Source organism: Ammodytes marinus (assembly GCF_949987685.1).
Source record: "Ammodytes marinus genome assembly, chromosome: 16".
NCBI lineage: Eukaryota > Metazoa > Chordata > Actinopteri > Uranoscopiformes > Ammodytidae > Ammodytes > Ammodytes marinus.
The window spans coordinates 12027806-12053913 of record NC_137220.1 but is presented as its reverse complement, the minus strand read 5'-3'; the positions used below and the strand labels follow the sequence as shown (position 1 = coordinate 12053913).

General features: G+C 40.4%; 3 protein-coding genes across 8 annotated transcripts in view; all 3 read right to left on the bottom strand.

Moving 5' to 3' along the window:
- Positions 1-8981, bottom strand: part of svilc (supervillin c) — a 31853-nt gene extending 22872 nt beyond the window's left edge. For 4 of the 5 annotated variants that reach the window (XM_080044752.1, XM_080044754.1, XM_080044753.1 and 1 more), the window contains exons 1-5: positions 8909-8981; positions 5342-5812; positions 3914-4072; positions 3377-3544; positions 2484-2518 (exon numbers count right to left, since the gene is read on the bottom strand). In XM_080044752.1, coding sequence (XP_079900878.1) covers positions 2484-2518; positions 3377-3544; positions 3914-4072; positions 5342-5625 — 646 coding nt within the window. In that variant the 5' untranslated portion in view covers positions 5626-5812; positions 8909-8981. Of the gene's footprint in view, positions 1-2483; positions 2519-3376; positions 3545-3854; positions 4073-5341; positions 5813-8908 lie in introns of those variants that run through there. The other variant, XM_080044756.1, reaches the window with a different exon arrangement.
- Positions 8982-10207: 1226 nt separating this feature from the next.
- On the bottom strand, positions 10208-16214 carry cdk21 (cyclin-dependent kinase 21). Its single transcript, XM_080044196.1, has 8 exons — positions 16146-16214; positions 15609-15841; positions 14697-14829; positions 14161-14328; positions 13482-13591; positions 13293-13343; positions 11413-11545; positions 10208-10482 (listed from the first exon to the last, which is right to left on the bottom strand). The coding sequence occupies exons 2-8, from the start codon at positions 15836-15838 to the stop codon at positions 10405-10407; spliced, it is 903 nt and encodes a 300-aa protein (XP_079900322.1). The 5' UTR covers positions 15839-15841; positions 16146-16214; the 3' UTR covers positions 10208-10404.
- A 959-nt stretch (positions 16215-17173) lies between these two features.
- Positions 17174-25732, bottom strand: retsat.2 (retinol saturase, tandem duplicate 2). 2 transcript variants are annotated; one of them, XR_013845241.1, is made up of 12 exons: positions 25498-25732; positions 24432-24614; positions 23772-24013; positions 22279-22480; positions 21881-22078; positions 21683-21802; positions 20704-20842; positions 20464-20573; positions 20206-20375; positions 19598-19757; positions 18660-19275; positions 17174-18612 (listed from the first exon to the last, which is right to left on the bottom strand). XR_013845241.1 is itself a non-coding variant. In XM_080043177.1 (11 exons), exons 1-11 carry the CDS (start codon positions 25655-25657, stop codon positions 19127-19129), a joined length of 1833 nt encoding a protein of 610 aa, XP_079899303.1. In that variant the 5' UTR covers positions 25658-25732; the 3' UTR covers positions 17174-19126. The 2 variants fall into 2 exon arrangements, 1 of the variants encoding a protein (XP_079899303.1); XM_080043177.1 differs by having other exon boundaries at positions 17174-19275.
- Positions 25733-26108: the final 376 nt, after the last annotated feature.

Sequence of the window (26108 nt, the reverse complement as noted above, 5' to 3'; positions counted from 1 at the left end):
ACCAAACTTAGTATGTGTTTGCGCACACACCAACTTCTCTTGCATATAATCCCATGTACACTGTTCATTCGATGTATTCAACCATGTATCAAGCCAGGTACATTGTTGTTTGACCCTTGTATGCTGTTTGCAAGTAAATTTCACCTGCTTCCAAGAAGGCCTGATTCAGTTTCAGTTTCGAGTTGCCGGATCCGACATCCTCTTCTCTGGACAAGAAGAGCCTGCACGTGAAGACGGGGGAGTCTGGGACTCTCCACAGAAGACCTCCAGCCTGTTGCTACAGGGAGAGGCCGTCAGCAGACTCGACTTGGACGGAGGGGGGGTGACGGAATCCGGAGCCGAAGCTGAGCGAGTCGGGGCTTTCTTGAAATCAGGTGAATATTAACAGCTGATTTTGTTTTGTTTTGTTTAGAATACATCACATAGGGTGTTCTAGTTTTAAATTGGTGAATTTTGTTAATCAATTGGAGGGAATAGGGGTGTTCGTCCTGTTAAATTGATTAGATTTTACATTTAAAAAAAAAAATTAAATTACTTGTAAGCAACTGCCCCTCTTACATATGATCAAATATCTGACTTTACCAATCCAAGCCCCATAGTGAACCTTAAAGATTAAAGGTGCAGTCAATCATTTGAAGTTCCAGCATAAACTTACAAAAAAGCGTCCTTTTGTGTTCTTTTTATGAAAATGTTCACTGAAAAGACTTGTTCAATGCTTTTGATTTGAATTACAAGTTAAAGGGGATTTTTATGCTGAAAATATGATCATAATGTGTATTGTTGATATAAATTGATTCAAAAACTGGTTAACTGTAAAGACACCTATACTTAACCTACATGTTAACTTTTGTTATTTGAAGAACAAACTATAACACCATGTCAGATTTGGAGAAGTAGAGAGCTTCTCATATCTAGAAGGAATGTGGTGTGTGTGTGATTCAGTCCCATGCAGAAAAGGGAGGGCCTGTCTCACTGCCTGCCTGTGTGTGCTTGAATGCTGCCCAAACACAGACAACCATGTGGAAGAATGAAATCAAACCTATCCTAAAATGTTGTTGTGCGTTAATTGTGACATCTAGAGCAAGCAAAATGGATAGGATGATATTTTAGAAACAACCCTGGCAGAATGATGAGCATTTCTTTTGAGAACATGTTACTGCTCAAATTCATTCTGTTTCAGATGCAAGGAGAAGACGACGCTGACCATGCTTCAATAAGGACAATTGGACACTGAGGAACAATCTGAATCGGTTATGGTAATATCCTACATAACCATTCCCCCAGTGACTGTGATATGAAGGACACTTTGCGTCAAAATGCCACAAAAAGGACTTGTTGACCATCAAGACGATCTTGGTTCCTGTTCCCTGGCTTCTGCAAAAAACTGTCCTCTCTGAAACTGTACATAGACTGTTGCACCAGTACACACACTTGCATTTTCACAACTGTGATGTTGATGTACTTGATATTATTCTGCTTGAATGAAATATATTTACTCATATGCTTTGCCCTTTTGCTTTGAAGTGTTGCAAAAAGTTGCATTAAATATTATAAAAAGGGTGGAATGTTAACAGAATTTAGTTTGCTTTATTGTATAATATTTTAATGCACAATACATGCTTTCTGGCTGTTGAACTTTGTCCCAGTAGATTAAGAACTCCAAAGTGTTTTGCTACAAGTTTGTTGTTTAGCCTTGAAAAAGAAACTGCCTAATAAGATTTTGGCCCATACAGAGGTATGACGCATTCATGTGCACAGTAATTTCACTCCCCATATTCTGTTATCAGACATTATATGAAGGATAACACCAGCTGAGATGAATTTCTGGGAATATCTGCCAATTAAAAACATTTCTGCTTTCGCCAGCAAAATAAGGGCTGGACACACCAAACTTAGTATGTGTTTGCGCACACACCAACTTCTCTTGCATATAATCCCATGTACACTGTTCATTCGATGTATTCAATCATGTAAGCTTATTTGTGATACATGTTGTCTGACCCTTGCATGCTGTTTGCAAGTAAATTCACCTGCTTCCAAGAAGGCCTGACTCAGTTTCAATTATTCAAATACTTGGGTAGTTTGATGAAATAATTCTAGTAACAATCTCCTCACGATCCGCTTCTTGTCCGTACTGTGTATGCACTGAAAACTGGTTCTGTAAACTGGCATGTAAACAGAGCGTATGTAAACAAAGGGGGCCCACTGTAGCTAGCAACATGCCCATTTAAAGAGCCTAGGCTGTGTATTAACTATGGTTCTCTTTCCAGCATTCACACAGTACAGACAGGTAGCGGATTCACTGATGGAGGTATTCACTGATTTTGACAACGATTTTTATTTATTTTTTTACAACTAGCATTTTCCAGAATGGTTGACTGCACCTTTAATATGTCACATAGGATATGCTATATAGCCTTGTCCCTCCTGTCACCATTATCTTGCTTTAAATCATTCTGTCGTCAGTGGTTGTGTTGCTTTACCTTTAGAGGTGTCTTCTTCCTCGGCGTCCAAAAGCCTGGAAAAGTGAAAAGAGGCAAACATGATGTCACCAGGAGAAACATGGACGGGGAGGCGATTTGGACTTAAGATATCCTGCTTCTGCGCGTTCTCTTTCAGATCCTGCTTCAAGCTTATAATACATGTCTGTGTGCTCCAGCATGCAGCCCAAACAATCAAGATACGGTGTCATATATTTGCATTCTGCACTGTGGAAGTCAAGGACGAGGACAAACGCATGCAAACCGCACCACCCGTGGGCATTTATGTAAAGGTGCTGCACCTGTAATTAGTCACACTTGTAATTGCTCATGTGTGTATTGTGTGGTAAATTGGATTGATTGTATGTGGGGTTTTTTATATCTTGTATTGTACACAGGTCTCTCTTGAAAAAACTAACTCGATCTCAATAGGACTATTTGTTAAGATGAGGATTATATACAGTATAATCGTGAAGAGCAAATATCAAACTAACAGCTATACACACTACTTTAAGTCAGCAAAACACTGCAAACTGTATTTTCTTTTGGGAAAAACCAAACCAGGTGCCACATGTGCAGAGCATGCATAATGGTGACGTCATGTGACATTTTCTGTTTATTTATTTATGGTTGTTTACTGGTAACAGTTTTGTTTCATATACAAAATGCTTGGCTCTAGTAGGACAGTTTATGCGTTTAGGGGTTGGACTGTCATGTTGTGGCTGCTGTAATATGTTTTTCCTATATTCTTATTTTGTGCCAAGTACAGTATCTTGTCTGTGGATATTGGACCGGAAGCTGTGTCATGCAATACCATGTGGGATGATGGACCACTATTGGCATGCCACGTTAATAAAAAATCATTCATTCACTCACTACAATACACAGCTCCCTACCCGCTGCTCTCCTCCATCTCATTGGCTGTGATGGGTTGGGTCCTGAAGCGCTCGCTGTTCTTGCGACCGCCACTTGTCCCACCATTAGGGAGGTAGCGCCGGGTGCGTCGCCGAGCAACCTCCGAGCCCGGCTTCATGGCCAGATCCAGAGAGGAAACTGGTAAGCAACTGGTATCCACACAAAACATAGGAAAGGGGAATAAGAAGATGTTACGGCCAACATTTCATGTTTATTTGATAGGGAAAGATGCTACCACATAGACAATAGATATCAGATGTACAGCCACACAGCATTTAATATCTACTGCTAATTTCCAATGCTCGTCCCTAGAAGGGCTTTTAAACAAGCACATATGAAACATAGCTACATTGAGAAAAAAAAACACACAAACACATACATATTAAAAACATCCAAGGCACATACACCTGCTATATCATTTCCCCTTTAAGCTCAGTTGGCAGCTCATTCCATGCAGACATTCCATTTCCATTTTGTCACACATGTGGTAGGTTACACACGCATGCAGGTGACCCTACGCTTTCTCTGGCTGCGCTCCGCTCCCCGTCTGCCGCAGGAGTGCACTCCTCAACTGGCCCACCGACACCCGCGTGTGGAGCTGTGGGCCGTCGAGCCCAGGGGGGACCAGGAGACACCCCTCCCCACTCAGCATGCTGGCAGAGTCCGGGCAACCCTGCCTGGAGGGGGACGGGAGTGTGGAGGGTGGAACGGGGGGGTGAGGATGGAACACTCACGTTGAAAAATCTAAAAAATAACAATCTTGAACCTTTCCCCTCATAGTCAGGTGGCTTGGTTAAATTACAGATCAGATTAAGCTGATTTATGAGCTAAAAAAGGGCATAACTACCATCAATGTTTTTTTAAGACTCAAGAAAACTGATAATTTTTTAGCACTGTTGTATGCAGATTTCTCAAAATCCCTGCTGGGCTCATATAGGCTAAAATCCCTCACTAGGTCCTAAGGATGCCTCATTAAAAAATCCAGTGCTTTTATACGCCCAATAACGGGGGCGTATCCACTTAAGCCACTTTACTATCAACAACAGCTGACAAATAAAACGTGCCGCTCAGGTCTAGGAAAGGTCCAATGTTGTTGTTTTTTTCTTTATTTTTTTTGCTGACGGTAAACAGGAGGCCAGTCTCAAGTTCCAGAAATCCTCCAAGCCTCAAGAAACAGTACCCACACACACCATGGCATGGAGGAAAGTGTCAGGCTGGGAGAGAGTGGCAACCAAATGCATAAGAAGAATCAGACTGGCTTTAAAACTCCCTGCTGGGACCCACTGATTTAGACCTTAAAGGCCAGCAAAGGCCACAGAGCAACTGGTGGATCTGGAAGTGGGTCAGACAGACTGTTTTTCATGCTCCTGAAGAAGAGATCAAAACCCACCTGTATGCATATGATGCATACTTGCTTTATTGGTATTTGGACAAAAGGTGGAGTCAGCAATTCTGGAGAACACTTCTAACACTCAAAATCAGTGAATATCTCCTCTCAATCCACTACTGATTGTACGCAGAAAAATCTGTTGTGTTAATTAATACACATCCTAGGCTTTGTAAACTGGTATGTAAACAAAGGGTAGGTAAACAAAAAAGGGGCCCACCGTAGCTACCAATATGCACAAGTTCAGAGCCTCGGCTGTGTATTAACACCAGCTTTGTTTTTAGCACACATACAGGTAGCAGATTGTGGAGGAGAAATTCACTAACATTGACAAAAATAGTGATTTTGATAACAAGCATTCTCCAGAATCGCCAACCCCACCTTTAAGCTCCCTTTGACATCCTTTGACATTTTGTATGTCCCCATGCACCCAGAATGTGTGGAGTTTCCAGCTTACCGTCAGTAAACAGAGGAATTTGCATACTTCATTCTTATAAAAAAAAAACATTGTTTATAAAAAAAAAAGCCCATTCATTCATTGTAGTCATCTCTCACTCACCTCCTCAAGTGGTTGGACTCTGCCAGAGGATCTGCCTCTAATCCATTGGTAACCCCGGGTGTCCTCCCGTTTACCCTTTCAGCGAGGTCGTCTGAGTTGAGTGTCCCTCTGTGGGCCTGGCTGGCCGGTTCGTGGTGGCCCTCTCTCCCGTCCCTCCTTACCCACTTGGAAGGCAGCTCCTCCATGTTGCCATAGCGCTCTGCCAGCTCTCGCCTCCTCTCCGCTTTGTAGCGAGCGATCCGCTCCGACCTGGGCTCCAGGGCCGGGTTCTCCACGGCGTCCATGTTTCCCTTTAAGAAGGATTCAGCCGATTCTACTCCAATGAGTGCGATTTTCAGCTAAGAGAGCCAAACTTTCCTACAGAAAAAAATATCATATTCCATTTGGTTCCTAAAAAGGCTTTCTTCGCTGGGAGTCCAACCAATCAGGGGTCGCAGAACAATCCGTTCTTTGGTGAGGGAGACATTGCCCCTGAAAATAATAAGCAAACAAATATCAGGTAAGGAACACAACACATTCACATCACTTGTGTACCCTGAAGAAGTCCGTACAAGCCTAGCCTTACTAGAAAGGTCCACGAAAACATGGATGAGCTGCTACTACCTTCAGTATATATATTAACAGTCTTCTAATCTTGCATCCTTCATTTCAGTCCCTTCTCATCCTCTCGCCTGAGTCCATGTAAGATGACCTATGCCAGCCAGCAGGGCCATGCAGGAATCTCCCCTTGCACCGAAACTCAACACCTCAGCAGCAGCAGCTCAGCTCCATTCGGAGGTGCAGGCCTCCATGGCACAGCCTCACTGGTCTGTTCCAAAGCAGCTGGATGTAACCTAAGCTGTACTAGTCACGGTTTTCTTGCTCAAATGTTATACAACAAGCCGCCTTACCAGTGTGTTGTGTGTCAATGTAGCGCATGTTGTCAGTTTGAAAAAAAAACAGAGGTCAAATCAAAATTAGCGACATTTCTAAATTTGTTCAAATATATTTTTATGTTATAAATTGAATTATGGCATGTTCCCCCGGGCAACGTGCACACATAGATGCTCCAAAATAGTCCCAGATGGTTACATGGTTGCCTGGAAGGGAATAAACAACAGCAACAAAGCCTGAGGCAGTGAACCACATATAAATAGTAAGCTACTGATATGACACCATTTACATTTGAAGACAGCAGCTAACCATCATCTCTTTTCACAAATGGGCGAGACTGCGTGTGTGCTCACAACAAATATGGACAAACCTAAACGTGTGTTTGTGTGAGTGTGTGTGTAAGTGTGTGTGCTTTCTAAAACTGTGGATGTCAGCATTCCTGCAGCCGGAAGCACAAAGGGACCAGAACAAAAGGGCCGAGAGCCACAGACTTAGTGCAGCAGATAGACCAGGGCTGAATGCTTCTTTCTGGTGGTGGTGGTGGTGGTGGTGGTGGCTGGCAACAGTTTTTCAAAGTAAAAGATCCAACTTTTAAGTTTATTTTGACATGTTCATTGTTTATTCTTAGACTGCCGGGACCAAATCTGGAGTGAATATATGACACAAAAGAGCATGTATGTCAAATTCTAGGTTAAGGTTTGTCACTTATCCGTCAGAAAGAACGGAAATGTACAGATACTACAAAGTCATATTGGATAAACTAAGAGTGTAGGTGCAACATGAGTACACCGCAGGGAGCTTTAATGAGCTGAGCTGTTACTTCCAGTGATCCTGACATGAGACAACGAGCTCAAGGGTTGAACTTGAATGTGTGTCTGTCTGCGGCGCTGAACAAAAAAAAAATGTATGCAGGAGAACTCACCTCCTAGAGAGAGAGAGAGCAAGCCACAAGCATCCCCCCAGGCCCCACTGACTCCACAGCTCCTTTATGTTGTTTTTCCCGCTAGCAGAACACGGGTACTCGAAAGTGACAAAACACTTTGTTTAAGTCAAAGTCACGTGACAAGCGGAAGGATTGTCGAACGCCGCCGAAGCTCAACGGGGATCATGGGCTTCTAATCCAATGACACTTGTTGACACCGGCTTGGAGATAAAGCCGGGCGGATGAGCAGCACACAGGACCCATTCTTAAACTTCAACAATTGTGTGATAGTCACCCAGCTATATGCTGCTGGAGGGACTGTGATAAACATTGCACCTTGAGCAAATTTGTACCTTAATAGGAAAATTTGCCATTATTTTTGTCACGTAACATTGTTTACCTTTTTTGTGTTGTTGACTGTGCTCTCTGTCCAGTTTGTATATTGTGGACAGTGCGCAAAATAAACATAAATAAAATAGAAAGTTTCAAAAATCAAATTGTATCACATTCAAATCAAAATGTCCCGATGGTTAACCAAAAGGCTGAGCCGAGGCTATAAATTCAAATGTTCCACTTAGTTCAAAAACACCAACAACACTTTCAACACAGCATTACAGACCTGTGTGTGGAATAGTTATAGTGTACTAGTATTAGTACTAGTGTGATTTCACTCAAAGTGCTGACATGTTAGATGCATCATAACAAGAGGGCGTCAGCTTCCAGCCGCAGCAAAGTAAACCCGATTAAACGCATGGACAATAAGCCTCAGACCAATTACATCTGTCCTGGCTGGGCTATATACACCTGCATAAACGTCCCCCATGGAGCACCACCATTTAAGGGCAAATTCTCAGACTTCCACTGAATATGTGAGTACAAAAGGCCTGTGTGTAGCCATATGATTGTGAATAAGGATGGGTTCACATAACCACCTATTGTCCAGGGTTGAGAATAGTAATGTGTGAAATTGACATCAGCAGCTGGCACAGTCACTGTTATGCCTGTGCCTGATCTCTACATTAAAAGGAATGTGGCACCAGGGCAGAGAGCAAGAAAAGCTTTCTCCTCATGTAACCAACATAATCCACTTGTTAGCTCCCAGCAGGGTGCGACCCCCTGCTGTGATGGCACTTTTCAAATGACACACATAGCCTACATTTGTTACGAGAAAACTCCACCCAGAGCGTCAAACTTCGAATAGTTTAACTATCACAATCCCTTTGTTAATGTCCAGACACATGGTTGTATAGAATATCATACAACCAACGTGTTTAGGCTACTAAAACACTTGATAATGAGTACATTTTACTTATTTATAGACATCCATGGAAAACAGAAATGAAGCAGTCAACCAAAAAGGCACAACTCACAATTAAGTCTACTTGGAAATAAGCAACACAAGCAATAATACAGCAACAGGCTTTCACAAAAATGGATATGGATTGTAGCCGTTTCATTCGTGCGTAATTTGTGCGTAAATTGTGCGTAAAACATATTTCTGGCACCGGAAAACATGACAACTGCCAATTCGTAACTGTCTTTACACAATGCTGGATACAATGTTGTACATACAAGGCTCATTAAGTAACTGAACACCGTAACCTCCATGGCAAACGCACTGCACGAAACAGAAAAACAGATGAGTGAGCGAAACAAGTGACTTGTAATGAAATATTCAGGACTTGCTCCCAACCGCCGACTAGTCAGATGTCTAACCTGTACATTCGTTATTAAAGATAAGTAATGTAGAATAAAGTCACACGTGTACTTACGTGCACTGCACGCCATGTGAAGTGGGCATGAGTGGTGCCACTGCCCTTCCTCAACCCGGCGGTCCCTCCCCACTGGTCGCTCCAAATGTAGTCACAGTCGCAGCTGTGGAGCGCTCTCCGTATTAAGAAGGGTGAGTATAAATAGATAGACGAACTGCGGGACGTCCTTTCCACTGTCCAGGAAGCAGCCACGCTTTTGTCTCATGAATTTCAGAAACATCAGGTTCACCTCACTTCCGTTTTCTTTTTTTCTTTAAAAGAATATATACATCACTCAAGACCTAAACAGTCTAGTTTGGTTGTATAGGTTTATTTCAAATATAGTTTTACATTTTGCTTAGGATGCAAATTCCTAAGTTGTGTCTAATTAAATGATCACAAATTAATATATGGATAACATAAATATATTACATTTAGTAATTCGGTCCGTAGAAATTGACTATAACCGAAATTTAAGAACGAATAAGACTTTTTTGAAATTAATTTACCAATGTCTTTCCGTCATGTTCCATCTTTTGTCTCCTGCTTTAACATAACTCCTATTGTATGTACCTAGGCTAGTACGATGTTAAAAATAAATAGATAACACAGCCAGATATCCCTAGAGGTGAATTGTTTTTTTATTTGTTTGGTTAACTGACCGTTTAAGTGCGGACCAAAAAAATATAGTCCCATTAAAATGTTTATTTCGTAGTATACATGTATTTGCCTTTGCTCCTGGCTCTTTCCTAACTTTATCAATACTGCCCCCTTCTGTTCAGACTATGCAGTTGCAATGGAACAGAACTGTTGATCCAGCCATTATCTTAACTGCTAATGTGGCGTTTCAAAGTAATTGTTCACACAAGCACAGAGGCAGAAAATATTAAAATACAGAACATGTTGTCACCATCAAATGCAGAGGCGGGCTTAAGGTACAAATATTTATAGAAATGCTTCTTTAATGAACAGTGTAACTCAGTGTAAAAAAAAATCTTCTGTCAATGCTAACATTAATACATTAATACAGGTGCAATCTGGTTCAGTGATTACACCATAAATATTTTCTCAAAATTAAAAAGAAAGAAATAAATAATAATAATTTCCTCCAGTGTGTGCAAAAGTCCAGAATGAAAGAAAAAAAAGCATCGGTGAAGCAACATAAACCAACTTATCAACTCAAAAAGGTGCTCATAATAGTGTTGTCAGCAGTTTAAAGCAAAAACACTAAAATGAAAAAGAAGCACTACATGTAGAGGAAAAGCATGTCAAGTGTAGAAATGAATGCAACTAAAAATGTATAAAACTATAAAACGTTCCAAAATGTAAGTTTTGCTTATCAAATACATTTTTTTTTTGTGATTTTTTTTCTTGTGCCATCAGAGCCGTGTGCTAATGAAGCCGACCACAGTTTCTCATGATGCTGGTGAACTGTCATAGTCCACGTTCTGAACAAAGCAGCAATGGGAGTATTTTTTTTTTATCTTCTTCTTCCACTCGGCATTCGGCTGAAATCTTCAGTGCTTCATGAAGAAGGGATGAGCGAGGGCTTTGGCGGCGGAGATGCGACTGCTCGGTTTGAATGCCAAACATTGCTGCAGGTGAAAAAAGATGTCACACTTTAGAACCAACTCTGAGAAAATTTCTGTTTGAAATCTGTGTTGTTTGAAATCACAATTTCCTGCTATAAAAAAACTCTCATCTTAAACCAACCTTCTCTGACCGGGAACCAAAGAACACAACACAAACATCTAGTGGTTCAGAAATGCAATGTGCTGTAGATTTGTGTGTAACCGGCAAACGTTTGCTATTTTTAAACGTGCGATCAGCAGAGCTCTAGGGATAGTAATTCTGCTCCGTCCACACTTTGGTGCAGCCTGGAATATCTCAGCACCTGTTTCGATGGATTGACATTCAAATTTAGACCCGACATTCGTGCTTTCCAGAGGATGGATCTTACTGACTTTCGTGGTCCTCTGACATTTTAGATTTTTGTAAATTCAGAATTATCCAGCTTTTGGATAAACTGACATGAAATCCGACACAGACAGTCATGTCTCCATCACAAGAATTGCAGAATTGTTGATCGTCTTTTTCATTTAGTAAAATCATTAGATCAAAACTTTAAATATTTGGACTGCAGAACATATGGGGTTTTTGCATGTGGAGAAAATAAGTGTATTTGTACTGTATTTGCAGTACGTTACTATTATTTATTGTTTTGTTCAATCATCAATGTGAAATTTAAACTTTCCATTTCCTATGTTATGCTATTACTGCTATTACTTTAGTTTCATATAGTTTGTTTATGGTTATTTGTTGTTTGTTTTGTATGTTCTGTATAATCTTTTTAATATTTTTGTTATTATAATTTATTTTCCAGCGGTGGGGATTTGGAGGGAGGAAAATGCAAAATGCACTTTTCTTTGTTAGTATTTCGCATTGAATGGATAACAAAGCTTTTATGTTTTTTGAAAAAGTAAAATTACATTTTTAATTTTAAATTAAATATTTACTCAGCTCACATTAAGTAGGTCTTCCTCATCCGGTCCCAGGTTGTGCAGCAGATTTGTGCAGGAGCCTTTTGGTCCCCAGCTGACAGAGTATTGGATAGGGCTGTCTCTGGGCCAGTCCTCTTCACAGGGCAAACCAATCACCCTGGGGAAACATGGGTTGCGTTCCGAATCGCATACTCTTTCTTTTTTCTATTCTACATACTACATCCGACGATAAAAATAATCTAGTTAGGATGCACAGGGCTCAACAATAAGGATTGCCCGACGTCCCGGGGCAAGTAAAATGCCATGTCGGGCCAGTAACTATGACAACTGGCATGCCCGACCGGGCAACTGGGAGGTTCCGCTGAAATTCTTGAATAATAAAAAAAAAATCATATTTCTTATTTTATTTTTTTGAATCGCCAAATACAAGTAATCTATCTATGGTTTATTTTCATATTTAACTGGTGCTAATTATTACATTAACGCTCATTTGTGTGCGCGTAGTGTCTGCTACGTTGCATCTCTCCTCTCCTCTCTGCTCCGTTTTGTGAAGGGGGGGCGGGGCTCCACCGCCGATACACACACATACACACGCAGACTCGGCACAACATCGGTGAGCACACACACCCAGTTAGAGAGGTAGAGAAGAGAACTACACGCAGTAGGTTGATGTGACAGAAAGTCCAAAAGCCAACAAGTAAATTATAAATGGAGTGAAGTCGACCCCGACCGTCTGAAAAGCAGCGAAAATATCCGCGTTTTTTAAATGCATTATGCATCCAACGTGAATCTAGTAGTAGCGAGGATGCTAACGTTAGCTCTGCTGCTAGTAGCCTACTCCCAGTTAATGTGCAGTTCAACACAAACATCAGCAACAGTTATCAGAGGAGCATCTTTACAGCCTGCATAGATCTCAATAAATGGGCCAGAGGTGTCTGACTTCAGGCAGTGGAAGCTTAAAAGTAAGCTACTGGAAAAGAGTTCAAAACACGGCCTGTCCTGAGCCAACATTTTTTGAATCAAATCAAAATCACTCATACACACATTAAAATAATAGCCTATAGTAAAAAAAAAGAAATAAGTTTTAAAGAATTGCTGTTGTAAAAGGAATAAGGTAAAACAAATAAAAATAAGTGCTGTTAAAGTTCTTTACATGATTTGTTTGCATAAAACATGTCTCGTTTGCAGTTATTGTAGGTTTAGAAACAAAAAAGATTACAAATGTTCCAACTCAAATAATATTTGAATAATAGCCTCCACTTTCAGTATGACCCTTAACTCATCTATAATACTGCCCATGATTTGTTTATACATTGTCAATAAAGAGCGAATATAACAATTATTTGAACACGACTAATAGAATTTTTTTTTTATAGGGGCCAGTCAAAATTGACTTCGGGCAAGTAGAATTCAGACCCACTTGCCCGACCGGGCAAGTGAAAAAAAACCTTAGCGTTGAGCCCTGATGCAGTAGGCATACTATTGGGACATACTTTACTCTCTTATTTCATCATAACATTGCGCCTTGATCTTGCCTCTTGCTTTTATATCCGTCGCATCCCCGTTTGTTTTCATATGGAGGCTTTGTCGATGTGACGTCACTTCACGTGCGCACTGGATTGTGGGTCAGAATTGCCCAAATAGGATGCAGTTTTCAACACTAACAATCTTGGCCACATGAAGTAAGACATCCGGGTACTTCTAACCATCCTAAATCTGGCCACAAGAATCGGGACATCCTAAATCTTCTTTCTACATACTATATAGTAGAAAGTATGCGATTCGGAACGCAACCATGGAAGTAAAGCAATGGACTAAGCAGCCAATCACAGAGAGACAAAAGGTTATCATCGTGATGATACCAATCTACATTATAGACACAAGAGACAGAAATAAATACTCACTCAAAGATCCTCTGCAGCTGCTGCACCTCTGTGTATCCCTGAAACATTGGTCTGTAGGGAAATACTTGTCAGATGGAAACTTTCCCTCTATTTTTGAAAAACGTCAGAGAATGTTTTTTTGCCTCTCAAATGACTTGAAACTCTCTCTAGAGCCAAATATCTCAACACACAAGACTCAGCTCTCCTTACCTCAGTAGAAAAAGCTCGGCAAAGATGCAGCCAACGCTCCACATGTCCACCGAGGACATGTAAACAGAGTTGAGCAGCACCTCGGGGGCTCTGTACCACAGTGTCACCACCTGATCCACAACAGTGAGAAATACACAGAAATGTTCACCCCAGGCCAAAGAACAGGCAGAATATATAGAAGAAAGAAACGTCTCCAACACGCTGCAAGTGTTACAACCAGTTTAGAATTCCTTTTCAGCCTTAAATAGTTTTTTTTCTATCCCTGATTAATTACTTCTACTTTAATTGTTTTCTTTAAAAAGCTTCCTGTCGGGGCGCTCCGGTGGCATAGTGGATAGAGCGCGTACCATATTGGCTCCGGCCTTCTTTGCAGTGGTCACGGGTTCGAGTCCGACCCGTGGACCTTTACTGCAGGTCATCCCCCCTCTCTCTCTGTCTCCCCATCTCAACTCTGTACTGTCAAATAAAGCTTGAAAAAATGCCCAAAAATATCTTAAAAAAAAAAAGCTTCCTGTGGACATGTGTTGAGAAACTAACATGTAAAAGAAATGCACTAAACAATGCATTTGGTTTGCTTAATGTTCTGTAATTGGGATGTCCACATCAAATAACATCTAATTAACTATTCATCGGTCAATGAGGTTCCAGTGTGTGTGTTTGTGTGTGTGGCCTCACTTACACCTGGAGTGAGAGCGATATTGAAGGTGTAGATGCGTGCGAGTCCAAAGTCGGCGATCTTGACTTCTCCCCGGCTGCTGACGAGGATGTTTTCTGGCTTGAGGTCGCGGTGCAGCACCATGTTTGAATGGAGGAAGTCTAATCCTTCCAGCAGCTGGTGCATCACATCCTGCATACACACACAGAAAAAAGCAGCATTAACTACTCTGTCTCAAGAGCAAAATGGGGACCTGTATCCTTGGGAGATTGGATTTTTTGTGACTGAATGTGTGACAATTGTTGGACTGAAAAAGTGCAGAAAATGAAAATTGACCCTCACTGCTGATGTGTCCTCACTCTTAGTATCTCAAAGACATCACACATTGCCATTTGTTAACATTAAGGGGATTCTCATAAACAAATAATGTCACGAGATATAATTATTATATTACAGCATTTGTGCTAGATGGTGACATTGAGGTTATCATAAGTAATTGGAAAATACATCACATGAATTGGACCAATGTAAACACTTGTAATACTATGATGAGTTCACACCTTAATACAGTCCTGGCTGAGTCCAGAAGCAGGCACCTTGGAGAGGTAGGTGGACAGGTCCTGGTCTATGTACTCCAGCACCAGAGTGAGGTCCAAGCTACGACCCACCGGTGCAGCAGACGCATCCAGCAGCCTGCATGTTTAAATCCGTAACAGGATCAGAAAAACACACATCATGCACTGTCAAGTGAATATGAGCAGCTCTGATTATGTGACTGACTGCTTTTTTTTATTACAGATAAATTATATTGTAAAAATCAATGTGTGTACTGTATGTGTAGGCAATTTTTTTTAAGCTCATCTAGCAACTGTACTTAGGGTGCAATTATAAGGTACTTCATATACTATTTGAGTATTTGAATATACTGAATATTTACTACTTCCTTTGGTTTCCTTTAAAGACCTACTTCACCGGTGGGAATATGAAGGTGTATTGAACTCTGAGATCCTATGTAGTAAAAATGTGCCAACATTTTTTAAATCGGTTCATCAGAAATAGTGTTTTATGGTATCACTGTTTTACTACTACAAATTTTACTAATGTGACATCACTTCAGCTAACATGTAGGGTTAGGAATAACAGGACAGCTGGACCAAGGGTAGACTGAGGGAAGAAAAACCTCATTCATTATATTATAATAGTGATTTTATAATGATAGAACGCCAGTTCCGTATGGGTGAAGTATTCCTTTAAATACTTCTTCCCACTCCTTTTCGGATATTTAATCCAAATTATCAAGTGTTTGACAATCGTAGACCGCATTGTGCTTTATTTGTATCATATTGATGTTTTCTGTTGGCCTATGGCATTTTTGCTTCTTCTTTTAAATGTTCGAAAAATAATTTGAATCAAATCAAATCTGGTTGAACATTATAAACTGGAAACTGGTTGCATGCAAGAACATAACTCACTTTACTATGTTTGGGTGGTTGAAGTACTTCATCTTGTGCAGCAGCGCCACCTCGCGGATCATGAAGGGAGGGATCCCGGTGTCCAGATTGTCTTGGGGAATGTTGAACTTCTTGACCGCCAGGAGGCGCTGTCTGTCGCCCAGCTCTCTGGCTTTGTACACTTTCCCGTAGGAGCCTTCTCCTATTTCGGCCAGCAGCTCGTAGCTCAAAGGTTTCGTGCACGAGTCCATCCTCTTGCGAATAAAAGCAGGAGAAATAAAGTCAAACGTTTCAAAAATAAATGTACTTTATAAAGGGTTGACATTGTTGTACTGTCATAAATAAAAAATGTATAAATAACTTGTTCAAAAAAAGGTTGCCATTTGGTTAGCTAGCAAACGAGGTTGTCAGTAAAGTGAGGTTTGCGGGTTAGCTAAGAGCTAATTTGCACATGTCAAAGACTCCACCTGTAATAACAACATTTTAAAACAATTATCAAGTGACGAATTTCGTTTTTTTTTTGTCTTAAAGAATCTTGAGTTTTTCGTGTTACTTTACCTCAGACTTTGGGCTCCATGCTGCTGCTGCCTACGGGAAAATGTCGCTGCATAACTCAACTGAATCCGAACTGAACCCTGCAGAACTCCAGTCGAGGCCGCTTTGGAAAAAAAAGAAGAGAAAATCACTCCCACTTTTTAGTCGCCAACTAATCAGAAAGCTAAAAATCTTGCTAAGGCCAGTTTTTGTACACGTGCTCCCCTGTCAGTGTCACTGTCAACCCATTTTATATGCTGTATTCATACTGAGTTCAGGGCACTCCTTCACATACTGTTTGTACAATTCAAATAAACAAATTAACATCAAAGGGTTTGAGAAGAGGGAGGTTCACAAACAACCATTTCTACTGAAAATAATAAAAATGTAGCTTTGTAGTCAAAAGTCAGTTTACATATTAAGACTGTATATCTAAGTAATAAGCATCAATGCGAGTATGTTTAATTATATTGAGGATATTTTAGGAATAAACAATACCTGCTCATGTTGATATCAAGCTTCAGTTGGGAGCATGGACCTATAAGAGGTTGGGACCGCCATGGACCTATAAAGAGACATGTGTTCCATGCATGTGGTGCCATATGAGTAGGTGGATTATTTCTTCATGTCTTTGTTCAGGTCCATGGGATTATCCAATGGGTGTACGACTAAGAATTTGCATAATCAAATCTGATAGGTCGAATCCTGCGTTTGAAACACCCAATAACAATTTGTTTTATTGAAATGGCATAATAATTCAAATTACTGCGACTTCCCAATGTAATTTGATTAAAAGCTCATGAATTATTAACAGTCTAATTATAGGCCGATGTGTACCACAATAGGCGATGTATCATCATTTATTGGGAGAAACATTCCATGTAAAATCAGACATTCGATCAGCACCCCCATATAGCCAGAATAGAATGATCCTTGTTTCATAACCGGTTGATTTGGGCTCCTTCCATCAGGTCACCCCTAATCTAATGTAGTTAGAAAATAAATTAACCTGTTGAGCAAATATTGTGACAAAGATAAACATGGTAATAAATGACCAAACTGCGACCAATTTGTTTTTTGTACCCCTTTAATATAAAAAAAGGGACCAATCTTTGTAGATCTGTTACACACTGCAAACGAGTTATATGCAAAGGCATTTCACAATAAAACAACACAAAAAGCTGCATATGGCTGTCAACACAGTGAATGTTTTTTAAAGAATCTGCATAATCTGCATGAGTTGAGGGAACGGTAGCATGGATTAGTGCAGGTTGACTGTTGGACTGTTCTTACATTCGTCACCATTTATCAAAATGTAATTATTCAAACATGAATTTATGTAGGTTTGCATATCTTATAGAGTCAAGTGATGTGAGGAAAAATTAATCGTTTTCATTTCATTTGTGAGATGAATTAGTGAAGGTTTGCATAATCTTAGAGCAGTTACAGTTAAGTGCTGTGAGTTGGTTTGGGAACATTTTCCATTTGTTACAGTCCCCTCCATAAGTATCGGAACAGTGAGGTCAATTACTTTATTTTTGCTGTAGACTGGAAACATTTGGGTTCGACACCAAAATATGAATATGAGACAATAGATCAACATTTAAGCTTTCATTTCCAGGTATTTATATCTGGATCTGATACACAACTGAGAAGATAGCATTTTTTGTAAAGGAACACCACATTTTTAGGTGAGCAAAAGTATTGGAACAGATAGACTTAAAATAAAATAAAGTGAATAAGACTTTATATTTTGTTGCAAATCCTTCGCTTGCAATAACTGCATCAAGCATGTGACCCATTGACATAACTAAACTTTTGCATTCTTCTTTTGTGATGCTTTTCCAGGCCTTTACCCCAGCCTCATTCAGTTGCTGTTTGTTTTGGGGGGTTACACCCTTTGGTCTCCTCTTTAGCAGGTAAAATGCATGCTCTATAGCAGGGCTATTCAATAGGTGGCCCGCGGGCCAGGTGCGGCCCGCGAAGGAATATTTACTGGCCCCCGCCTTGACTACAGACCGACCCCAAAAAAAAAAAAAAAATATATATATATATTTTTTTTAGTGGTGCACAATCAGCTGCTCTGTGTATGCAGCTTTGCGGGCGCGATTGTACCGCAGTGTAAGTGTATGGTCCATTATTTGTATTTAGTGTGTCTGCATAATATTGCACCAGTAGAACTTTGCATGTTTGCACAAAATTTGTACCTTCACATAGCAAACAAAATTGCACAACTGTAAAGTCAGTGTCTGTAGTTTTTTTGTATTCAAATAAGCAGTTGTTTATTTCTGTACTGTGCATTGGCATCTTTGAGCAAAATACAGCCAAAATGTTTGCCGCGGCGCGCTGCGCCGCGCCTCCCATTACCCTGGACAGTGACCCCTTGACAAACACATTTTGGGGGGAACCACTGTAAGGTGTTGCACTTAGAGTAGCCTACATGTATTTATATGTTTTTTGATAAGCTGTTGCACTCTTAGTAAACCTAGGCCTACCTGTATTTTGATAAGCTGTTGCACTTAGAGTACATTTATATACATTTATGTATTTTGATAAACTGTTGAAGAGTTAACCTATTGTGTTTTCCTGAACTGATAAGATTGTTAAACACTTAAACAACAGGCAACCTATGTTAATCAAATAGGGATTTTTTTTGATAAGCTGGTGAACTCTATTTGATAAAATAAAGACAATATATGCACTCCTATGTCGTTGTAGTGTTTTACAGTATATGTAGCTATTAATGTGATGCTCATCAATTTTAGGCATTTTTTTCTGGCCCCTCATTTTGGATCATTTCCACCAACCGGCCCCCATTCAAAACTAATTGAATAGCCCTGCTCTATAGGGTTTAAGTCTGGAGATTGACTTGGCCATACTTATGGAGGGGACTGTATATGAGATCTTTAAGTCTGCGCTGTTTGTTTGTTTTGCATGTGGTTGAAGCCTCCAGTAGTGATTATTTGAAGTAAATGAAAGGTCCCCAAGTAGAAGTTGTCAAGCAGTTACTCTCCTTTCAATTTGGATTTCATAAATTTGGTTCTCTTTGCCAAGGCGATGGCGTCCATGTGGATGTTGCGGTTGAGGATAACCGAGCCGCATGTGAGAGCGCCAGCGAGACCGCCGGCGAAGCCGCACAAAAACACATCCTGACCTGCAACACAGAAACACCACATGTAGAGAATTAAGATCATTTTGTCCTGTTCAAGGTTATTTATCATACACACAATAAATACAGTAGTTTGCAGTTTAATTCCCAAATTTTATGGTTACCTACAATGCAACATCCAAAAAGTAGAAAGTAGGCAAGCGAATATAAAACATTAAAAAAATAACTTTATCTAAAATAATTTTTAGACTAAAATACTTAACAGTAGAATCATACTATGCACAGGTGGTATAAACAGATGTATATAGATAAATGTAGCTATGTTGGGGATTACAGGTGACAATTTATAAGGCACACACAGACCCACCTGTCAGGTAGAGGTTCTTCAGTGGAGTCTGAGGTCTGACTGTGGCGCTGACTTCAGGGCTGAACCGGGCGAAGCCGTGATCCGCTCCGTAGATCTCACCTTTGGGTGCTCCGATATAGTGTGTGTTTGTGATGGGGGTGCCAGCATCAACATACTCAATCTACACCAGCACACAAAAAGCAGGCATGTGAATATCCCTTTTTTCTCCCAACAATTTGCACACTTATGGTCAGCAGGAAAAGAAAATGGCAATTCACTCACAGGCTAGAGGAATGTTTCGCTTAGAGAAAAAACATAATATTGAGTAATAAATAATGTCACAAAACCACAAATAAAACGTGATTATACTTAAACAGTCTAAATTGTCCCCATAAATAAATAAGACCAAATTCTTCCACAACCAAAACAATTCATTAATGAGACGTAAACATTTAAAACTTAAAAACACCCCAATCATCAGCAGCCATAAAATGATTTGAATTCAGAGAGGGACCAAATTTAGCAGTTTTTAAATGCTGTTGCAGACAGAGGAAGCATGACAATAATATAGTAGTAATATTGCATAATATACAGTATCCAGAGCTAATGAGCAGAAACAGAAAGCTCACCTTGTCTCTGGTTATCTTGGGGAAGACGCCCATAACTACTTCCACGATAGAATCAATGAAAGCCTGTTTCAGATCTTTGTATTCGGGCGATCGGTTGGTCACCTTATCGTCCTTCCACTCCTCGAACCACTCGTAGTTGGCAAAACTGACCAGACTCAAGGTGGACTTCCCTATTGTAAAAAAGAAGAAATGTAGACAATTACAAACTGTTTTAGGCTCATGCATTAATCTAGCTTCATGTGTGGGTAATATCTGTACCTGGAGATCTTTCCTCCCAGGTGGAATCTTTAGCGGACGGAGAGGCCACGAACAGGAGAGGTACACTCTTAGCAGACTCCTCACTCTCTCCTTTAATGTAGGTATCAACACTGTGTGAAAAGCAAAACAATGTCATTCTGGTGAATTCACAAATGCCCTACTCACTGCGCCACGGGCACCCCCATCCAAATGTGAATCTTAAAACAGTGAAATAACATTAGATGGCAAAGACAGACGTACAGTTCATCAAAGTTGTTCTCTGTGAAGATCCAGTAGTTGTCTGCCTTCAGACCCAGGTCCTCCTTGGTGCCGTTCAGACCCAGAAAGATGCTCAGCCCACCGTGACCGTTCTTCATCATACTCAGCTGCTGCTTGATACCTGCATGTCGCCACATCGCAAACACACAACGACTTTAGCAACAGCTCACAGATAAACAGCAACATAGAAACGTACACACACTTACGTATACACACAAGAAAAATGTACACTTCGCAATTCCCTCTAGAGCTGCTGCTGCTGCTGGATAACTGCATGTTGTGTCGTCACATCGCAAAAAACACAATAACTTGCAGATAAAACAGCAACAAGGACATTTTCGCACACTTACTTAAACTCTAGGTTTGTAATAGGTTAATGTCATTATAATGTCATATGTTTAAATCTGATGTTATGGTGACCGTCACTTCTAATACTAGTGCTTCAATGTGCAGTATGACTTGCCACTATCACAGGTTATCTATTATTTTCATGAGGGGCTGTTCATTTGCATTTACTTTACACCTATTTTTTTTAATAACACTTTGTCTATTTTATTTTTTATTCTTTGTTTTTGTTTCTGTCATTTCAGAGCAACCTGACAAAATAATTTCCTTTAGGATGAATAAAGTTCTATCTTATCTAATAACATATAACTTATACACAGAAGATATACAATGACAGCGTAAATCATTTAATCTTTAAAGTTCCCTCTAGAGCGGACCAATGAACCCATCCACTCCTATTTAACATTTGATAAATATTGAATTTTTCTGTCAAGGAAATATGCCAAACATCTCCAGTCCCCAGCATCTCAAGTGTCAAGGTTTTCAACTTTACTTTGATTTATATATACACTTTTAAATGTTTGGGATGCTTGCTTGTCAGACAAAAAAAAAATTGTGATTTAGTTGTGACCTCGGGCAATTTCTAGTCTATCTATATAGTTGCAGCATTCCTCACCTGGCACGGCCTGGAGCTCTTTGGGCAGCAGCTTCTGGTAGGTGTTGAAGATGCCGGCGTTAGAGATGACCATGGGGGCTCGGATGTGAACTTCTTCTTGGCCCTTCATCACGCTCACACCTGAAACCATCAACACGGACAAACTAAATATAATATATACGAACTATATGCTTTTCAAAAAAGGAACATTCCACTCACCATAAGCTTCCTTGGCGTCATTGAACAAGATGCGGTTGACCGGGGCTCGCACTAGACAAGCGCCGCCGGCCTTCTCTATGATGGGGATCATGTGGTAGGCGATTTCCGTGGCTCCGCCTTTCGGGTACCAGGCGCCGTTCAGGTAGTGAGTGACCAGCAAGCTGTGCATCGAAAAACTGGCCTCTTTGGGCATGTTACCTGTGCATCAACAGATGGAGACAGAAACTATTAGCAGAGCAAAAACTAAATCCACAAAGTCCTTTATGTAATTTTGGTAGATAGTTGCATGATAGTAAGCAACGTAAGCATTTCGATTTAGATGAGGAGGGCTTTGGTATGGTTATTATGAAAGTTTCTAGAGAATTTCAGATATGGAGGGATTTAGCCTGCATATGTACCGTAGGTGCCAAAGATGTAGGTGAAGACGGCCCTGAGGTCCTTGTTCTCCGTCAGCCCATTGACCACCTCCGTCAGGCTGCGTGGCGCCATTTTGAAGAAGAAAGAAAGACGCTCTGCCAGGCCCGTGTAGATCAGGAACTTGGCTACGGGCATGGAGCAAAGCTTCAACAGAACCAGGAGCCAAAGCCCACGCCCCACTTTCTGAAGACAATATACAAACACAAGACGCAGACGATGGATACAATACACTCACACATGATGGACATAACATACTCACTGATTACATGACGGATATGATACACTGACACATGACTTTGGCACTTATGCTTCCATTTTAAATGTTGCTGGTGTTTAAGAATTTTCTGAAGCTGGTCAACTCTGCCTTGAAGAAGTTTTGGGGGGAGACTCGGATGTCATAAACAGGAATATTTATTGAAGCTCGATCGAATAGAACAGGACGGCAGCACAAGCCAAAGGCTAACCAAATAAGGTTATTATAAGCTTGTGTGAACATTCTATTGGATATTTCATCATAAACGAGTAACTATGATTACCTAACTATTAGAATCTGTCCCCAGCAAACACTCTCTGCGATCTCTAAAGGCCAGGCTTGGGTGCCATGGCATCGCAATGTTTTGGAGCTGAGCCTCTGAGGCTGAACACAGTGAACAATACAACCTTGGTGTCTATGGAGAGGAGACTTTATCTGTACAGTTGACCTCACTGTCTCCTTCAAAAGGAGCCAAAGCTGTACTATTGTATGAGAGATGGACGGACGGATGTTCCAACTATTGTTAACTTACATGGCACTGTTCTTACTTATTATATAAATAATCTGTAACAGAAAGAACACGTATGGTGGACACTGGCTGTGTGAGGATGCATCCGACACAGATAAAAATGGAAACTACAAAGTACAGACACAAACATAAGGAAAAAAATTAAGTGAACGTTAATTCATCATAATGCAACTCTGTTATTATCAATCCATCCACTCCTATTATCTACTCCACTTTCATCTCTCTGCCTTATTTTTTTATTTAATTTTGTCTTTGTTTTGTTTCATTCCAGCAGCTTAAAATATATGAACAGCTGACTAAAGCTCCACAAGAGATATCCAGAAAATGACATTCCTTTATCTGTGTGTTGCAACTTAAGTCTGGGGTAGAATTATGTAATATCTCGGCTTAAAAAGAGACCAAGCCAATTTCCCCGACCTTTGATTTCCCAACCCTTGAACCGTTGACCAATATAAATGACAACACAGGCAAAAATCTGGATAATGAAGCCTATCCTGTGCTAAAGTACAGTTAATGCCCCGCACTTCAACCTTCATACTACTGCACGTAGTGGCGTAATTATCACTGAACTAATATTTTACCTAGCACTTGGAACATGTAGCTATTAAAGCTGCAGATAGCAAATATTTTTTTTCCTGATGTTTAAAACCACCAGAGCCACATATGCAATGAAAAGCTACCCGCCCCCCCACCTTGACCAGCCTCATGTACTCGTCGATGGCCTCCTCCTCTCCAGGGAAGCACTTCTTCAGTTCCTCTGGGAAGCGGTTGCGGCCGCTGTAGATGGGGTACTGCCGGCGGTTTTCTGGAGGTCCCAGCACTACTTGGTCAAAGGGATTGTCCAGAGGCTCCCACTGCAGCTGTCCGTTGGTCATCTGGTCCAGCATGCAGCGGAACGGCTTGTGGTCCTGCAGGTCTCCGATGTAGTGGATTCCTAAAAAGAAGGAAAAGTAAGGCAGAAAATGTGTGGTTTCAAGTTTAAAAAATGTTGTCCTGAAATACTCCCATTTCATCAGGCTTGACTGGAGACATATTTGCACAGCTTAAAATTACCCAAATGATGGTGTTGAGTAAACACCATCATTAAAGTATTTTTCATGCTTTAATGACAGTTTGGAGAGACAGAGATGAAATGGGGCAGAGAGGGGGCATGGCAAGCAGAGAACGACCACGGGCCGGATTCGAATCCGCGTCTGCTGCGAGGAGGACTGAGCCTCATGAGGGGACATTCTAAACACTACACCACGAGCGCCCTCTGTAAAGTCACTTTTGATTAAAAAAAAAAAAGAAACAGCTCTGCACAAAGTGTAAAATGACAATATTCACAAAAAGTAACGTGCCATCATCCTTACCAACATCAAACTCAAAGCCCTTCTCAGTGAACGTGTGGCAGCATCCACCGGCACGATCGTGCTGCTCCAGGACCAGCACTTTCTTGCCAACTTTGGCCAGCAGCACCCCAAGACCGAGACCACCGATCCCACTGCCGATGATGATGGCATCCAGGTTGTCCGGTACTTTACTGGCAAGAAAACCTAAAAGGAAAAAGACAAAAAAAACAACATTCAAACAACAACATTCGAACAGCAGCAAATGACACGGAATCGCTAAATCTGAGAGACTTGACCAAACATTACTGGGTTGCATGTTTGAAAAATTTACTGATTTACTGTTTTATGTCTTCTGTAAACTGTTTATTTGGGTTTTTGGACAGCTAATTGAAAGACATAAGTGAGGATTGGATGGACTTTTGCAATTTTATAGATTAAAGAATAAATCATCATCATAAGACTAATTATAACATGTTGTTGCAGCTGTGTTGCACCAGGATGAGTCATGAGGCAATCACACCTTTACAATTTTCCCTTGTACTATATATATACACTATACTGTAGCTTTCTTCTTTTAGCCCAGAAAACTCATGTAATTTAGTTTTTCAAATACATTTTTGGATGAAGACGTGCATGCAATAAGTTACAGCTCGTACTAACTTATGTTCGTAACTTTCAATTCTTTAAATGTATGTATAATATGTCAGAAAAACGCCCATAAGAATATTCAAACAGTTCAACAACTAAAACATATTACATTTATTACAATTAATAAAGCAAGAAACAAGGAATCATATTAGGCTATATAAGCTCTATATTTTTGTATTCTATATTTTATTTTTTCACTTTATTCTAGAAAAACAACCTCTGAATAATGAATAGAATTATATAGTGTAACATTTGAGTGTCTAGTTAAAATCATAGCCATGCCCTTGGTACCACTGAGAATGTTGCAAGACATTTCTGCACAAAGTGAAATCCACCTCAGGCTGCAATGACTAACTACATGATTTGAAGTAATTCCAGTTTTGCAGCTGGAAACCTGAAGTTCAACATACACATAACGACTTTGCTGAGTTGAACTCACCCTGTTTCAAAACTTTATTTTTCTCCTTCTTGTCGTGAACCATCTTTTTCAGCGGTTCACGGGTGTCCTTCTCGAAGGGGTTCGGCCCGGAGCTTCCGAAGACATATTTATAAATAAATATGACCAAAGCCACACTAACTACAGCGACGCTGATCCACATTGTTGCACTTTATCAGGCAGGTGGATGTCGGCAACCAGCAGAACCACTCCGTTCATGCGTTCAACGCAGGTTCACTTCCGCGTTAGACCCCTGAAAAAGAACTGACAGGTAATGATGCCAACCAACCAGAGCCGTCATTTGGGAAGCGTCAGGCTGTCTTGACCAATCATAGTCAAGTTCAGTGGGCTGGATACGCCTCCTTTAAAATGAAAAGAATCGAGTCAAAGGTCACGCCCAAGCAGTTACATAATTTTACACAAAGGTCTGCTTGACCTCGTTCATCTGATACATAGAATCGTAATTAACAAGATGTATTAAATATAAATGCATTAAAAATCTATGCATATTAATGAATAGTAAAAATACCTATAACTATTGCAAAGTAGGCCTATTAATGATAATTTGCCATATTTCATTTTTATAAAATGAATCTACATCCATTCTAGTGGAC

What these genes read in the sequence shown, in the direction of transcription:
- cdk21 (XM_080044196.1), bottom strand. Translation starts at nt 15,838, where the DNA reads ATGGACTCGTGCACGAAACCTTTGAGCTACGAGCTGCTGGCCGAAATA. An exon ending in TCAGCCAGGACTGTATTAAG is followed by an intron (nt 14,329 to 14,696) that starts GTGTGAACTCAT and finishes GTGTGTATGCAG; the next exon opens with GATGTGATGCACCAGCTGCT. An exon ending in ATGAGGAAGACCTACTTAAT is followed by an intron (nt 10,483 to 11,412) that starts GTGAGCTGAGTA and finishes TTTCACCTGCAG; the next exon opens with CAATGTTTGGCATTCAAACC.
- retsat.2 (XM_080043177.1), bottom strand. Translation starts at nt 25,657, where the DNA reads ATGTGGATCAGCGTCGCTGTAGTTAGTGTGGCTTTGGTCATATTTATT. An exon ending in GAGAACAACTTTGATGAACT is followed by an intron (nt 20,574 to 20,703) that starts GTACGTCTGTCT and finishes CTTTTCACACAG; the next exon opens with TGTTGATACCTACATTAAAG. An exon ending in CTGGGAGGAAAGATCTCCAG is followed by an intron (nt 20,376 to 20,463) that starts GTACAGATATTA and finishes TTTTTACAATAG; the next exon opens with GGAAGTCCACCTTGAGTCTG.